The following is a 16,829-nucleotide window of genomic DNA, read 5'->3' as shown; positions in this document are numbered from 1 at the left end:
CACATACATACACATACACATGCATACAGATACATATTTGCATATATGTGTGTGCATGTATATGTCATGTGTTTATGTATGTATACATCCATACCCACAGGCTTCACATATGACAAAATGTTTATCACATTACTATAGTGCACATCATACACAGCAGTAGTACTTGATGTAGCTATATTCTTTTTGGAGTTGCTTTTAGAATGTTGTTTTTGCATATGCAATTGAATTGTAACAACTGAATCTGCTTCTTTCTCCCTGCAAATACATGTTGATCATTAGAGCTAAACTAGTGATGTAACAGATTGGTAGATATAGAATTGGTTTACTCACAGTCACTTCTTTGTGTTGATGCAAGAGCAGGATAGCTTGTGGTGGATCCAGTATACTCTTACACATTCAATTTATATTCTGCTTTTCTGTTGATTTTGTGTATTTTGATATTAGCATATGACTCTCACAGCTATTAAAAATCCTGAGCTGCATCCAAAAAACCCCCACAGCACCTTATTAATATCTCCAGATACTATTAAATTTGGGAGAACCTAAAGGAAGATGTTCTGACAGTTTAACTAGGACGTTGCAACTTATTCTAAGATGGGGGGGGAAATGTGAAGTATAACATGAGCTATTTCCATCTAATTTTCTTTATATAAGAACCTTTTTTCTAGTCTTTGTATCCAGTAATGACCGTTTGTTGATTAGTCTTACTGTATACTTCTAATATATCTAATATATCCAGCATAATATAGTATTTAAGGTACTGGGCTGGCATTGGGTAAACTCAAGTTCTAATACATCCCAGTAATAGAAAATCCCTGAGTGGCTGAGACCAGTCCATCTCAGTCCAACCTCACAGGATTGTTGGTGGAAATAAAAGAAAGGACTACTATGTAGGCTGTCTTGAGGTCCTATATGAAAGGGAAATAAATTGAACAAAAAATAAATAAAATAAATACTGTGTTGAAGTTGTTGGCACCCTGTGGTCTTGAATGCAGAGGATACACCAGGAGATCCCACTCATAAAAAAACTCTGAGGCTTATTTACTCAAAAAGTTTTATTCTGTTTTTGTGACAGACAGACAGACAGACAGACAGATACATATAGATATAGATATAGATATAAATATAGATATAGATATAGATATCACTACTGGATAATGGTTTGAAAAAAACAATCTTGCACCGAAAACAATAGTTCTGATCTGATTGGTGTTTACCTTTTTATGAACTGAAAACAAAAAGTAGACAACCGAGATTCTAAATTGCGCATTATATCATTTATTCTCCAGGGGCAGTAAAAGCATTTGTTTTATTTTTGTCTGACTGCTGTGCACGTTACAAAGAATAGCACTGAAGCTTGGCTACTTACTTTTTTTAAACTATTCATTTTATACTTCTCAGACAGATTTTTCCCTGGGGTGAAACAAAGGTTAACTGAAATTTCCTCTGTTGTGTACCTGAACGAATCAGCAGTTTGAGAAGGAAATCCCATTGATGGGCAAAGAGAGTGACAGGCTCTATTTAAAGAATTCCCCCGACTGTGTGGTAGACCAACCATGCCATAAATTTAACTGTTCCTGTGGTCCCCACACTTGTACCTACTAAAAGAGAGAGAGATTACTTTGTTCTTCAAATGTTATACCAAGTTTTGAAAAATAACAACTATTGATATGTATGTAAACATTACTACCTGTTTACAAAACCTAAATTATCAAGAGCTTCATATTTTGAAAATGAAAAATAAATGAAAACAAAGAAAAGAATGTCTATAGTTATTGCCTTGATATATTTTTCATTTTGCAAGTTGTGACACATTTCTAAGGTGCAGTGTTTTACAAATATGTGTATATTTAGTAGCAACAGATAGAGATATACTACCATTCTTTCATTTAATATTTCCTGCAGAGATAATAAATTGAAATGGAATCTTAGGTTAGTATAAATTATCATAATACATAGAGGAATATGTAGTGAAAATGCACTTATTTGAACATTTAGTAAGCTTTTAAAAAAAATCACAAAGGCTGCTTGGTATATATGTCTTCATTTGGAATAAATTATAATTCATGTATGTTTGGATTAAGTAATATTATTTTCTGAATAGAGATTAAATTCTAACCTTCCTCTGTTATAGCCCTCAAAAATATACTCATCAGGCAGCATAAGATTGTTTTTAAAAAATGTTCCTTGTTGTAATTAGTAGCTGTTCTATCAATATTAAATTAACACCTGAAATGAATGTTCTGTTTCATTTCAAATTTTTAACTTAAGTGATCTCTTGCATGGATTGTTTAAGACTGCAATACAAATAGCAAGACACAATAACCCTACCTAAAGTAGAATTTGTCATTAACATTTTAAATAATTTGCAAAATCTTCTATACTGTGGTTTCTAACATGAGATTTTCAGAAATATGTGGTTCTTACAGTAAAGTTATGATTAAATGGGCCTTTCCTGAAACCACTTAAATCCTTGGTAGGAAATTTATGACGCTCTTCAGTTATTTTTTTAAACAAGATATTAACAAAGAAGCGATTCCATCTATAGATTAACTCTTTTATGGTTAATCAAATTCTTATGAGTTAAAGGGAGCTTTGAATACTGTTAAAAGAGAAATTAATGTCAGACGTTACCAGTTGGGAATGATAACTATCAGCGGTGGTTTTTATAGTATTTACCCTTGATCTGCATCTTCATACTAAATTTTTAAAAAGATGATGGATTTACTGTGTTGGATAAAAAGTTGACCTTGAAACAGAATGCAGCAGAAAAAATTTACAGAAGAAAACTTTCTTTTTCCTGATCCCACCTTCCTCTTATAACCCCAGACTCAAAGCACTTTCTTTTATCGTCCTCACAGATTCACATATAAAAATATACAGATTACAAAATTGTATTCTATACTGTTCTGAATCTAGATATACTTTTAGTACAAAATACTGTTTTATTTGAATTCCACGTAAGTGCAGAAAGAGCCAGATATTGTCCTTCTAGGGGGGGAAAACTACCAAGCAAATCCATAAAGATCTTCAGTTTTTAATTAGCTATATCTTTGTTAAAATTCTAATATGCCATAAAGAAGAATTGGGTAGATTGATTAATTAATGTTGTTATAGAAAACCATATTATTTTATTCTAGAATAATTACATCCTCTGGTTTCTTTTAGCTGCTTAGTAGATATATGTGAAACAAATATTGTAAAACAGGCAGGAACCTATCTTTTTAAAACATACTTCAACTTTTACACATAAAAAGCTAAGCTTTTAGAGTTTGCCCAGCTCTTAACTTGTCTGATCTCAGAAAATCAAAACCAGTTTCAGTTTCAACCTGCTAAGGCTAGAAGATGAGATGGGAGACCACCAGCGAATCACTGGATTTGTAAGTTAGCCTATGAAGGAAATGGGAAGCCATTTCTATTGCCAAGAAAACTGCATAGCTATGTCCATGAAGTCACAGGGAGTTAAAAGTAGGGAGCTCTACGTGGCAGGCCAGGGTCCTCTTAACAATGCTTTGCATAGACTCAACAGCACAATTCAGAATGCAGTTTTGAGTATACTTAATAGATTATACAGTATATCCTAACTAAATCTTTTTTGGCATGTTTCATAAGAATAATTATAAAAGCAATTATAAAAATACAAAGTTATCAGACATGGTCCCATCTACTTAAAAAATGCCCAAATATTTTTATGCATCTTAATTGCTTAACAACCTGTTTCATTCAAGAACTGATGCAAGATATAATACGGATACTATCTGATAAAATTTGGAGAATATACAACTGTAGTATAACAAACAGCATAAACAGAACACAAGAATATTAATAATACAAAATCATTCAGTGTAGTTTGCAAATTATTTTCAGCATTAATTGTAGAATTTAAGCAACTATCCATTATCTCACAAATCATATTTGACATTGACATCATTTTTTTGAATGATTTAATTCAATCATTATGGTATTAGTAGTTTTTATTTTCTATTATATATTATATAAATATAATTGTACTTGGTTATTATTTATACTCTATAATATAATAAAATAGGGTTTTTAAAAAAATGAATGCAGGATAAGTACAGTAGTGCAGTTATTTAAGCCACTGTACAAGCATGTACTCTGGACATGCTATCAATTTTTTCTTTTTTGGCCAAAAAAGGAAACAGTAATAAAGAAAGCTATTTGAACCAATAATATTTTACTCACTTAAAGTATTTTAACATAATGGATTTTATTTTTACTTTGCAAAATGGATTGGGAGGAAGATTCAGAAATGGTTGCTAGTAAGGTAATGTAAATGTAAGAAATACATGCCAGTAATCTCTTGAGCTTTATAAGATAAGTAGTTTAGTGGATAAAGGGAATACAGTAGATATAATCTTCAGTGTAATCAAATTTAGCAGTGCTTTTGACACAGTTCCACATGACATTCTCATAAATAAACTAGTAAAATTTGATTGTGAATGCTTTAAAGGATAGCGTTTTGGATAGAAATGAACTTAATTGTTTAGAAAACTGGTCTATAAGCTACACAATTAATTCCAGCAAAGATCAAAGAGAGATCTAGAATAAAATACAGGTCATAAAATATGAGATAACTGAATAGCTGTGATGGGAAAGCCATGCTTGATTATAAACAGCATTGTTCATCAATGTAAAACTGCTGGGGGCGGGGGAAGCAAACACCACTGCCCACTCCCTCCATTAATCAGCAAATGTTTGATAGAAGTATGATAGAAGTATAAAATGGAAAGAAATAATAGCTATAGTTCATATCTTCAATTTATAGTTCATGAACAACAATTTACAAGATTTTTGTGTTTATATTCTTAAAGAAAAATGTAAATAAATTGTAGGCCAGTCAGAGAAAAGCTGACTAAGGCATGGCATTTTAAAAGATAAATCAACTTCGTTACATGGCGTATTCCAATACTTTGATAGGAATAATTAGAAATTTAAGTAGTTTGTAGATGTAGCTGTGTTTTTAAAAGAAGGAGCAGCCATCTTGGAGCTGATGGCTATGTCTTTGTGGACTGTGCTAGGGACTGCCTAAGAAAAGCTGTGGGGTGGGATAAAAACTACTTTAATCTGAACTTGATTTGAATGTGTTTTAATTAAATTAATATAGCTATTTCCCATGGGGGAAATGGTAAGGCATTTTTTGCCTCATATTCTATAGTGCTAGTACTAATATCACTAATGAAGATGAATGGTGGCAGAGGTAGAATAACAAAGGAAGCTACTTTTTCACATAGCATATTTTTAATGCAAACTCAATCCACTTGTTATTTTAAAACATTATGCAAATTAAGTGCCTATTACTTATGTTGGCGATATGCCGCTATTATCTTTGGGATGAATGGCAATAATCCTTTGGTACCATTGCTGGGGAGCAACAACAGGCAATATCTACGTTATCTGTAATTTGGCATCTGGTCTGGGAAATAGTGACCATTCACATTTGATTACCCATATAGGCTAAATGTGACCCATTTATGAAAATGATTTAAAAATACTAGTGCACAGTGTATCTGTGTGAATAGGAGATCCAAACATGTTACACTATTTTGCACCAATTGTATATGGTTATCAGAGTTCTTTTTAAAACCCTTACATTAACTTTTTAAAGATTTAAACAATTTGGGGATATATAGAAAACTGTTTTCTCTTGTGTTCGTTTCCTTTTAAAGTTTTAAACGGGATATACAGAAGACTGCCTTCAATTGTATGATCCTTCTGTAAAGATCAACTATAGAGGCCCTTTTTGAGTGCCAGTCAAGGGCCTTCTTATTGGTGTTCTCCTGGATGTGAGACTGTTTTCTTTGGCACTGTGAAAGAGCATTTTGTACAAGCTTTCAAATATCCTTGAAAATCCATTTGTTCCATCTGCCTTTCTCTAAGAGGGTTTTTATAACACTAATTCCTGAGTCATGGTGTTTCCTTATTATACTGGATTCTTACATTTTTATTCATTCATTATATCTCAACTGGATTCATCTTTTGTTGGATGCTGCTAGTTATTTATGTGTCCCAAAAGGAAATCTATAAAGATTTTAGATAAATATTTATGTTATACTATAAACGATGAAGAACTTCTTATAACTTGAGAACTGCATATTAATCAACCAAGTGAAAGCTAATGTATATCTGGTTGCTTTAATGAGAAATATATCGATTGCTAGCAAATAGTTACAATGATTACTTTGAAAGGTTAACTTAAAAAACAAATACAGGATTGACGAGAAATATGTCAAATGTGTAGAATAACATACGACGTTGTCCTACATGCCCATGTTAGAACCATCCAAATGATCATCGATATTCCAGTTTTATTTTTATGTTACAAAATATTTTCAATAGCTCTTGAAACTCACTGAACATTCATTGGAAAATTTATTTTATTCTGTCATTAGGATTCTGGGGCAGTGAAGCTTTTGATGCACTATTAAAACAGAATTTACTGCCTATACAAGTTTCCAAAGCTTCCAAAGACTTTTCGGATCTTGCTCTTTGTATACAGTTCATTAACATTCCTTCATCACTTGTGGTGATAAAAAAGGGTCATTACTAACCTTCTCATGGAAGAATCCCTGAAATCTTCCTACATAAATTAAAATACTTAAAATATTATTTTAGTATTAAAACATTATATATTGTCTCAAAACACATTGCTTATGATTATTTATTTATTTATTTATTTGATTTGATTTGATTTGTCAGTCACTTACAAAATAATAGGTATAAGTATAAACATGAGTAAGAATACAGAAAATAAGTATGATTAAATGGGGACAATAGGACAAGGACGGGAGGCACGATGGTACACTTATGCATGTCCCTTATGATTATGATTATTATTTATTATTTATTAATTTGTATGTCACCTGCCTCACCAGATTAGATACTGTGCAGATAAAATAGATAAAATCTAAAAAAGTTTTGTGAAATTTTGTAATTTACTTTCATTAACTTTCTACTAATAAGACAAATCCTATAGTTCCTCAATGCAATTTCAGTTGTTTCCAAATAATTGTTTTGCAGGAGAAGATAGAACAGGATGGACCATCAGTGATAAAGACTTACAGGTACAATATTGTGTTTTGTCTATTTTGTATTAATGTCTCTTCATTACAAAAAAATAAATCATAAACACTTCTGGGGATCTTGTGTGTTCTCTAAAACCTTATAGAACAGGTGTCCTCAATCCTCAGGACACTACTGAGCCGTGAACTGTTTGAACTCAGGTTGCCTGAAGCAGCGGTTGACCCCGCGCCTGCACATCCTCTCTTAGGCAAGCAGAAGGCAAGGGCGTGCATGAATGTGTTCCATTTTGTGAGCAGCAGGTGCGCATGCCCACCATTCTCACAAATGGAGCTGTGTGCACACACATGTTTGCCTGCCGCCCGTGTGAAAGCATCTCCTTTCCCCTCCCCCCACTCCGGTCCCAAAATGGTTGGGAAACTCTGTTATAGAAGATAAATAATTGTGTTAATTAGAGCTTTATGTAAGGTTTTATTCCTAGATATGTTCATTTAAGTAAAATTGTGCTATACATAGAGGATTCATTTCACCTAGCTGCTCTATATTATCTCTAAACTGTTTTCTGTCCAAGCTGAAACTTCCAAACAGGCTTCCATAACATTAGAGCTACATAACAAGCTCTATAATAGTACCCATTCTTGGATTATTAAGATATGTATCCTATCCAGAATCATAATTGAGCAATTAAATTGAATGTGACCACTTGTTACTTATTACAAGCAGTTAAACTACTTAAAATCCACCTAACCACAATGCCCCTGTCTCCTCAAAATTCATCTTGGGTTTATTTAAACATCTATGCCTCTGTTCTTTCCAGGACTTACACAGCACTGCAATCAGCACAGTGCTGACACCACATCACAGATCTCTAGATTATAATTTGTGATGGTTTGTTATAAGTGTTACACATCAGAAGGAAGCAAATCCTGGGGGATCCTACAATCCAGATATTATGAAGTCAAGTAGAATTAGCAGAATGCTGTTGCCTGTTAGTGGGCAGTAAGAATGTTATTTTAATATAGCAACTCCAATGTGCAAGTCAAAATCATTCCAGAAAAATCACAGCGGTCAGTGCTGTTAAGCATCACTGAGAAAATCATAGTTCATTTCTGTAACATCTCTCTCTCTCTCTCTCTCTCTCTCTCTCTCTCTCCCTCTCCCTCCCCTCCCCTCCCCTCCCCTCTCCTCTCCTCTCCTCTCTCTCTCTCCTCCCTCCCTCCCTCACACACACAACCACACACACCTGAGAAAGGGAGACAAGGAAAACAACTTAATGCCTCCAGTAACAAGGCATTAACTGCTTCCTGAACGCCCTATACAAGTAGTCCTTCACTTAGGACCACATTTGAGCCCAAAATTTCTGTTGCTAAACAAGATAGTTGATAAGTGAGATTGGCCCCATTTTATGTTCTTTTCTGCCACATTTGTTAAGTGAATCACTGCACTTCTTAAGTTAGTAACATGGTTGCCAAGTGAATCTGGCTTCCCCATTGACTTTGCTTGTCAGAAGGTCACAAAAGGTGATCACATGACCCCGGGACACTGCAACCGTCATAAATATGAGTCAGTTGCCAAGTGTCAGAAATTTGATCACATGACCTTGGGGATGCGGCAATGGTCATAAAGTATGAAAAATGGCATAAATCACTTTTTTCAATGCCATTGTAACTTTGAACAGTTACTTAATGAACTGTTGTAAGTCGAGGAATCTTTCTACGAATTCTTACTAAACATAACAGCATCAAGCATCATCTTGACCTTGGAAACTGGTCTTTCATTTCTGTGGCATAAAGTCTGAAGTGTTTGTGAATGAGATGGTCCTCAAAGTCTACTCACCCCTCAAGAAAATTCTGCTGGGCAATTAACTGAGGAGTCCAAGCATTGAAACAGGCAGTTTATAACATAAATGTCATAGCAAATGCAGTGCAATGATGGAAAATAAATATATTTGCTGCTAACAAATGCTTCTCTAATGTATGTGTTGTTGATTTACTATGAGATTTATGCTGCCTGACCTTGTCATAAATTGACTTGTTTCTGTGCTTGGAATTCTCAGAAAAGATACTTTCTGAATTTCTTGTGGTCAGAGGAAGGGAGTTCAAAAGTGATATTGTAATGTCTTTTTAAGAAACTTCTGCTATTTATTCCTTAGCAAAAACTAGAGCTTTGACAGAATGGTCAGCCCTTTCATCTGGTACATTCTCCAGAACATTGCAGAATTATTTGGCTGTAGTCACTCTTGAGGATATTCTCAACTGATCTTTCATTCCTGCATAGAGGGACTGCTATAGAGATTCCTGTTTTCTTCAGGAATTGATCCATCCCTAGCCTCCAAAGTTAGTTCTCCAATGATTGGTTCTGATCCCATTCATTTATTCAAATTGCTAAACTGCTTCCCAGACAATTAGGTCCCAACGCTTATTAAAATATAATAACAAAGCAGAAAATGTAAGAAGTGTGAAATATATTAATTAAAAGGAGCAATAGAGTCAAATTAAAACAAAACCATCAAATGGTATTCATGAGAAAGACCTGGTGAAAATATAGGTCTTTGAAACAAACCCATTAGGAGACAATTCAACTCATGAATTTCAGGACATAAAGCCTACGTTGATAGGCTCCACTACAGAGAACACCAAATCACAAGCACCTGTAAGATGATTCATGGCCAGTCTTGGCAAAGGTATTCATGAGTATGTCTGAGAACACTCCTTCAAGTTAAAGTGGAACTACCATACTAAACTCCCAACTCATGGAAATGGTCCAGAACACCTTGGCAGATGATATAAAATATCTCAGAAAGATCAAGCCGAATCAATGAAGTTGGCTTCCCTTTGCCTGTTACAGAAAGTAATATATCAGCCGTTTGCTGATTCTATTCCCAGATTAAGGTCTGAATACAGATTGAAAGAATAATGTCTACACAAGAAGTCAGTACATTACTAATGTTTTATACCTGTTGCAAAGTCTGAGACATCTGCCGCCATTTCTAATCAATTTGGACAAGCCAGGCAAGCCAACCAAGCTGCATTATACTGTAAAGGTAAGCGGTGCAAAATCTGCTTAACCCCCATCCCCCACAAAATAAAATAATTAGATAAAATAAAATAAGGAACTCTTGCAAACTGTGACTTCTGGTATTCTTTCCAACCACTTAACTATCAACTCTATTCTGAGTCATACGACCAGGAGGGAGGAGCTTAAAAATAAAGCAGTTGGCAGCATACACAACTACTTCTCCCATAGGGATTCAATGGGGGATTTTGTTGTCTTTTTCCCCCTCTCTCCTTAGCTCCAGCAGATCCTGTCCATATTCAAACTCTTTTATTTTGCTAGTTTCTCCTAGAACATTATATTTAGTCTAGCCTATCTTCACAGAATTATCATGCTGACAGACAGGAACCCAACTCCTGTTACATAATTTCTCTCTCACTGTTCATGGTAAAAGGCCAGTGTGAACTGGACTGTAACCATAAGGTTGGATTCTAGTATTCATCACTTTAGGGAACCAGGCTGAAGTTGAATTTTTCAGTCTCCTTTTTTCCTTGTCAGCTGTGTTCTTTAAAAAAAAAACCACTCCATCAATGATCAAGGAAGTAGTCTACATAATAGCATGAGTAGCTATTAACAGATTTATTATTTTCCTTAATCACCACATAAAGATTTAAAAAAATACTTTCATATAAGAATTGAAACAGTGGCATGGGTTGTGGCACTGTAAGCTGAGAGAGATGGGAAGAAGGCAGAAAAGGTGATGGAGGAATGTTCTGCTTCATTACAGGTGAATTTTCTTGCAGATTTCACACACACACACACACACACCTGCTATTGCTCACTCCACTTAGGAGTTCTGCTTGACTTGGTCTGGCAGAGAACTGAATGGCAGAATGTCTAGAATAAACTAACATCTGCCCAAATGTAGCAACTGCCTTTTTTTCTAGCTTCCAATCATGGTTTCATTTCTTTCCTTTAAAAAAAAAATCATAGCTAGTAAGATTTCTTAGGGATAATTTATTATTTATGTGGGTGATGCAGAATAGTCAATGGCAGTAAATGGGCACCTACTGGCTTTCTAATGCAAAAGGCTATAGTTGATAGTGACCATGTTATTTAATTAGAGGAGCACAAACTGAGCCAGGTATTAGGGCTTAAAACTAAAGGTCAAGGAGCTGTGTGCACAGATGTAAAATGCAGATGGTGTGTAATAAGAAATTGGAGTATTAACTTAAACCATGGAATATCAGAAATATTTGGAACTAAAATATAGCAATAAATGGAAATATAGAATAATACTTTTGTTTCTTGAGAAAAGTCATCCTCAAGCTTTTTATATTTGGAAAAAGAAATACTTGATTTTTTTCCCCTAAAGTCATTAGTCTAGCTTTCAATTTTCAGTTTTATTTGAATAGCAAGGTATGTTGACCAACTTGTAAATTTCTGATCTATTTCTGATCAAGGATATATTTTTTGTTGGCAATTCAGTGGATGCTTCTTCATGGCACTTTATGTATGCAATTTAATAAGTTCATCTCTTCGTTCATTGATAGATTAATTATTTCCTCAATTAAATGTATTTTGCAAAAGATGTCATTATTTTCCAATATTGTCAATAATATTGATTAAAAGTTTTAGAAAAAAAGTAACTTCTAAAAACTACTTTGAAAAGGACTTAATACAGTCCTGCAAAAATATTTATATGATACTTATTTACAGATAGGAAGCCTATCTTGACTCTAGAGGGTGTATAAATATACTATAAAAATAAACATCTTTCTTTTAAAAATTCAATATCTTAGGCTTGATTGTTATAAAAGCTTAGGGTGGCAGAACATTAAGCTTTCAACTTCTAATAAAAATCCTTTTGTTTCCTCAGGCGCAGATTGGTAATTATGTTTCAGTGCGACATAACAACAGATACTACACAGCGGACAAAAACGTCACTTGCAGAAATTGTGATAAACGAGGTCATTTATCAAAAAATTGTCCTGCCCCAAAGGTAAATGTAGTATTTCAATTTGTTTTATTACTGACTGAGACTTTCAGACTTTAAGGCGCTGAAATAATTTTACTGGCTGGCGTTTTGAGAAAGAGAGAGAGAGAGAGAAAAAAAAGCAATTTCCATGCTCTCAACTGCACTGGCAGTTTAGACCCAAGGAACATTACCTGCTAATTTCTTTGCATTGTGGATCCTATCCTAGAGATTAATCAGAAGGTGTTAGGAGCGTGATTCCCTTGTAAGAGAGGAGATGGAGTAGTTGAAGTTGGTGCTTTCTTCAGTGGCTCTCAGCAATATAATCCAATCAAGAGAGACCCAGTGGCCCATGCTGAGGATTACCACCTGCTCGCTGAAGATTTCTTTTCTCTTTCCCCCACTTTAGTGAATGAGTGGACAGAACAATAGGGCTTGTGAGAAAGTGAGATACAGGCATGCGTCCTATAATTAGTCCCCACTCTGCCCTCATTGAGGAAGCAAATGATAAAACACAGCTTTTACACCTTGTACCGTGTACACCTTGCACATATTTTCTATTTCTATCTGCATGCCTAGAAGAATAGGGAAAAAATGTCCACTGAGCTGATGAGACAATTCCTCCTACAGAATCCATAGTATTGTGCATAGTGTGGGCAACCCAGTGCTAATAATTTTTTATCAGGGTAATAGCAAAGACATACGTGTTTAAATATCTCCAGGATAGATTTAACCAGTATGTATACATTTTATTAGTTGTATGCTCATTGGCTGAAAGATGATGGTGGAAATAGAACTGTAAAATTTCACTATGAGTACAAAGCACTAATATCATTAATACCACGAGACATTTAAAGAACAAAAAAATTAAACAATGTGGCAAATTGAGTGGTGAGCAAAAGTATATAGAGCATTGCAGAATGATAAGACAATGCATTGGCATAATCAGTTATTGGGAGCTTTCCTGATTGCTATTAGATACAAATTCATGTGTTCTTGTCACAGAAAGACATTTCAAAACAGGTTAGTAGAAATGAAAACATCTCTCTTTGAAGCATTACAGCAGTTGGGATCCTTGGCAAGGCTGGTGCCTGACCTCACTGCTTTGAAAGGTGCCCCTGCTATATCTGTGGGTCTGAGCAGGTTCTACCAGTGCCCTTCACTAGCAGTTCCAGTGAAAGTGTTATCTCTATATCCATACATATGTGTCATCTGGGGCCAGCTTTCAAAGCTTTGGCATAAGGTTTGCAAAGGACACGGCTGCTTTAATGTTTTCAAGAAAGGTGCTCCAATCACAGCAATGCACTTTGCAAACCACTTCTTTCAAGTGCTTTCTACAGTACTGTTATCTACATCTTAAGTAATAGCTGGGGGATTCTGGTAGTTGAATTCCATGTATGTTAAATTTGCCCAGTCTGAGGAACACTGGTCTAAGAAACTACTTTTTTTCAAGCAGATTGGTCTTGTTGGTGGAATTTTGGGAAGGACCCCTTGTGCTTAGCAGTACTGTAGATGATTTTATTCATTAGCTACTGGTTGTTTACCTTATGCTCTTTATTTATTGTCCTGCTGTTTCATTTTTCCTTATGTTTTAATTATTAATTGAGGGCTTCCTTGTGTAGGCAATGCATGAATTTATGAAATAGTACAGTAGGTCTTAAGCGAAGGACTTAGAAATTCTCTGTGAAATATAAATGGAAGTGCCTTGTTTATTTTACTTAATTTAAATTCCTCTGATTCTATAAAGGTTTGATCACTTTTGTTTCTTTGCGTTTATTTTGCAGAAAATTCCACCCTGTTGTCTTTGTGCAGAGAGAGGTCACCTACAAAACAGCTGTCCAGAACGATTTTGTTTGAATTGTTGTTTGCCAGGACACTGCTCTAGAGAGTGCCCTGAGAGAATGTACTGGAAAAAACATTGCAACCGCTGTGATATGAGAGGTCATTATGCAGATGTGAGTACATTGTTAACAGAAACTACCCAGTGATTATTTTTTTCTCTTTCTTTCCCCCCCAGAATGACTTGTACGTATAATCTGCATTCCTGTTTATCCATTGCTGGTCACTTAGCATAGATTTGTCTGAAGACACGGTTTAGATGTACAAAATTAATATTTTCTGCATCATAAATATATATAAAAATAATAAAAAAGAATGCAAAAATAGAAATATAAAAGCACTACCAATAAGTATTAGAGTGCTAAATTGTTGTTTACATCATATTTTTATTTCTGAAATGCATTCATTTCTATGACATAGCACACTGTATAATTCATTAAATGAAGTTTCGACCTGGTGTTTTATTTTTGTTATTAACAGAAATGATTTCAAATTATATAAAATTTACAGACAAGCCTATCCTTTATGAATACATTAGAAATGCAGTTTGCCTTTCTTGCATATTAATAACTATAGAAAAACTTGCAAAAACACAATATATGCATTATATTTTAAAATGTATATTGATTACAGGTTTAATATAGAGGCTAAGAGAGTAAATTTCACTATGAGAACATAACGGCACACCTCCCATTTCATTCTTCCCAATGGGAATGATACTAGCATTCTTTAAGCAGTTGTTTTACGGATTATTAAGTATATATGATTTAAAACATTCAGAATGCAATAATAATAAAGCTGATAAAAAATAATCTAATTATTATTTTCATTTTTTCCTAGGGTCCAAATTGTTTAGTTTTGCATGGCATATAATTACATTATTCTAACAGATCTCTGACCAGAAACAAATAATGCTGAGGAAGTTAATAGATGCCATTTATTTACATATCTCATCAAAATTCATAGCAAAAGTTGGTTGCCATGTGATATTCATCAGCCAGACCTTTGTGGCACAGATTTGCCAGATAAAGAGCTTGCATATTCTCTTCTAAAAACGATGTGCTAAGAAAAGCTGATTAGGCACATTGTGTATGTGTGTGTATGTGTTTTCATAGTCTCAGTTTGTAATATTTTTTCTTATAATAATAACTGAGAAGGTTAGCTGCTGTTCATGGTACTGATGTTCAGTCGTTTATCTCTGGAAATTTAGCTACATGTACACATTTTTCAAGTCTGTCTTTATATTGGAGATTCCAGAACATTTCCTTTAAAATACAAAGGGGTATATAGTCTTTTGTATTCCTATGTTCAAATTAATTTCTTTTTCAGTTTCTGTGATGAAGTGTGAAAAGTTAACATATATAAGTTTGATTAAAGGGAATGTGAATGTTTGTTTTTACAAACATGAAATTGGTGAATGTTGATTTTTGCAAACATGAAATTGACTTTTTTTTTTTACTACATTATGCTTTGGAAGGAATGATACATTGTAAAGATTTCCTAATATAGGAAAATAGTAAAATGATGTAAGTTCTTGTGAAGATAGCTATGAAAAGTGATAGTTCAATGCAAATTAGAACATAATTTTCAAATGCTGTTTTTCATTTGTCCCTTTCATTAAAAATGAACCCTTCTCTGATTTTCTCTCATTTTCATTATGCCACTTAGGCATCCTTGAATAGCTTTTCTTTAGCTTGTGCATTATACTGTAGTTACTCATGGAAGTCCCTTCCATTATCATATATGATTGCAACACCTGTCCTTTGAAATAGCATTCTCTCCAAGATTCATATGGTACCCACTCTATAGATATTCCAAAAATCCTTGACAATCTGGCTTTGCTTCTAGGCTGGAGTGAATTGGTGTCAAACTCTCTTGGTTTTCTTTTTCTGGTGTGTTGGATTTGTTTCTCAAGACATTTTTTTCCTTTTTCTTTTTATTGCTTTCTAGTTTTAAAATGCATGCTGCTTGGAGGCATCTGTGATTTGAGTGGTTATAAATCCAATAATATTAAATAAACCAATTGGTTGGCTAATCAGTATATGTGTGAAAAAATCCCATACTTTTTATCAAGCAAATTACCTTATCTGTAAATAAGATGCACTTAGACTGATAAGACTTGTTCCCAACTTGTAATAATTGTGATGATAGTACCCTAGCCCCCTCCAGCCATCTGGTATTTTACCTAATCTTTCTTTATAATATTTAATTCATATGACTGTATGAATGAATAAGATCTTCACTCATTCAGCAGATGTAGATGCACTATCAACTTTAGTGACAATCTTATATCTTCAATTTGCTTTCAAGTTTACTGTTTCTTCCCCCCTTCATTTAAATCCTTTTTATTATTAGCATTTTTTTCAAACTCAAATACTGTAATATTGTTTTCTTTTCACATCCTATGTAATTTAGATTTTTTTCAGAATTTCTGTCCATCTTTTCCAATTAGGAAAATCTTAGGTATTACTGCTTTATTAAAAAGTACTTACTTACTGTTCTACTAAAATTTACTTTCTTGAAATCTAAATTATGTATTTACTGATATGCTCAGATATAGTTTTCCATAAAATCAAGAACTCCAGTGCTGTCTGGTCATTATTTCCATATCATTAACAAAAATGCTTTTCATTGGTTAGAATCACGTCAAGGAGAGTTGATCCCCTTGTGCCTTCTTTCAGCTACTGATGGAGAAAGCTGTTAGCCAGGCCAGTCAAAATTTCCTTGTGAGACCAGTCTTGGCAGAGATTGCTTTCTAACAGATGTCAGTGCAATTAAAAATCCCTTCACACCTCTCTAAAAGATCTGCAGTTTCCTTTTTTAAAAAAGCACACAATCCACACGTACTTTGTTGGCTGATAGTAATAGACATCAACCATTATTTTGTCCGTTCCTCCACTTACTTTAATTTGGATTTACCAATGGGCTTCTCAGTTTTCCTACTTTTCTAAACATGTAATTTAAGTAAACATTGTAGTTC

General features: G+C 34.1%; 1 protein-coding gene across 1 annotated transcript in view; it reads left to right on the top strand.

The window, feature by feature from the left end:
- Positions 1–16,829, top strand: part of ZCCHC7 (zinc finger CCHC-type containing 7) — a 134,008-nt gene that overhangs the window by 66,293 nt on the left and 50,886 nt on the right. The window contains exons 3-5 of the mRNA XM_087957412.1: positions 7,042–7,085; positions 11,915–12,037; positions 13,795–13,965. Coding sequence (XP_087813538.1) covers positions 7,042–7,085; positions 11,915–12,037; positions 13,795–13,965 — 338 coding nt within the window. The remainder of the gene's footprint in view (positions 1–7,041; positions 7,086–11,914; positions 12,038–13,794; positions 13,966–16,829) is intronic.

The sequence above is a fragment of the Notechis scutatus genome, chromosome 2 (assembly GCF_049901735.1).
Source record: "Notechis scutatus isolate UNSWTSFEM ecotype Mainland chromosome 2, rNotScu1.2, whole genome shotgun sequence".
NCBI classification, from domain to species: Eukaryota; Metazoa; Chordata; class Lepidosauria; order Squamata; family Elapidae; genus Notechis; species Notechis scutatus.
Note: the sequence above shows the minus strand (reverse complement) of the source record. Positions and strands in the feature narration are given on the sequence as shown.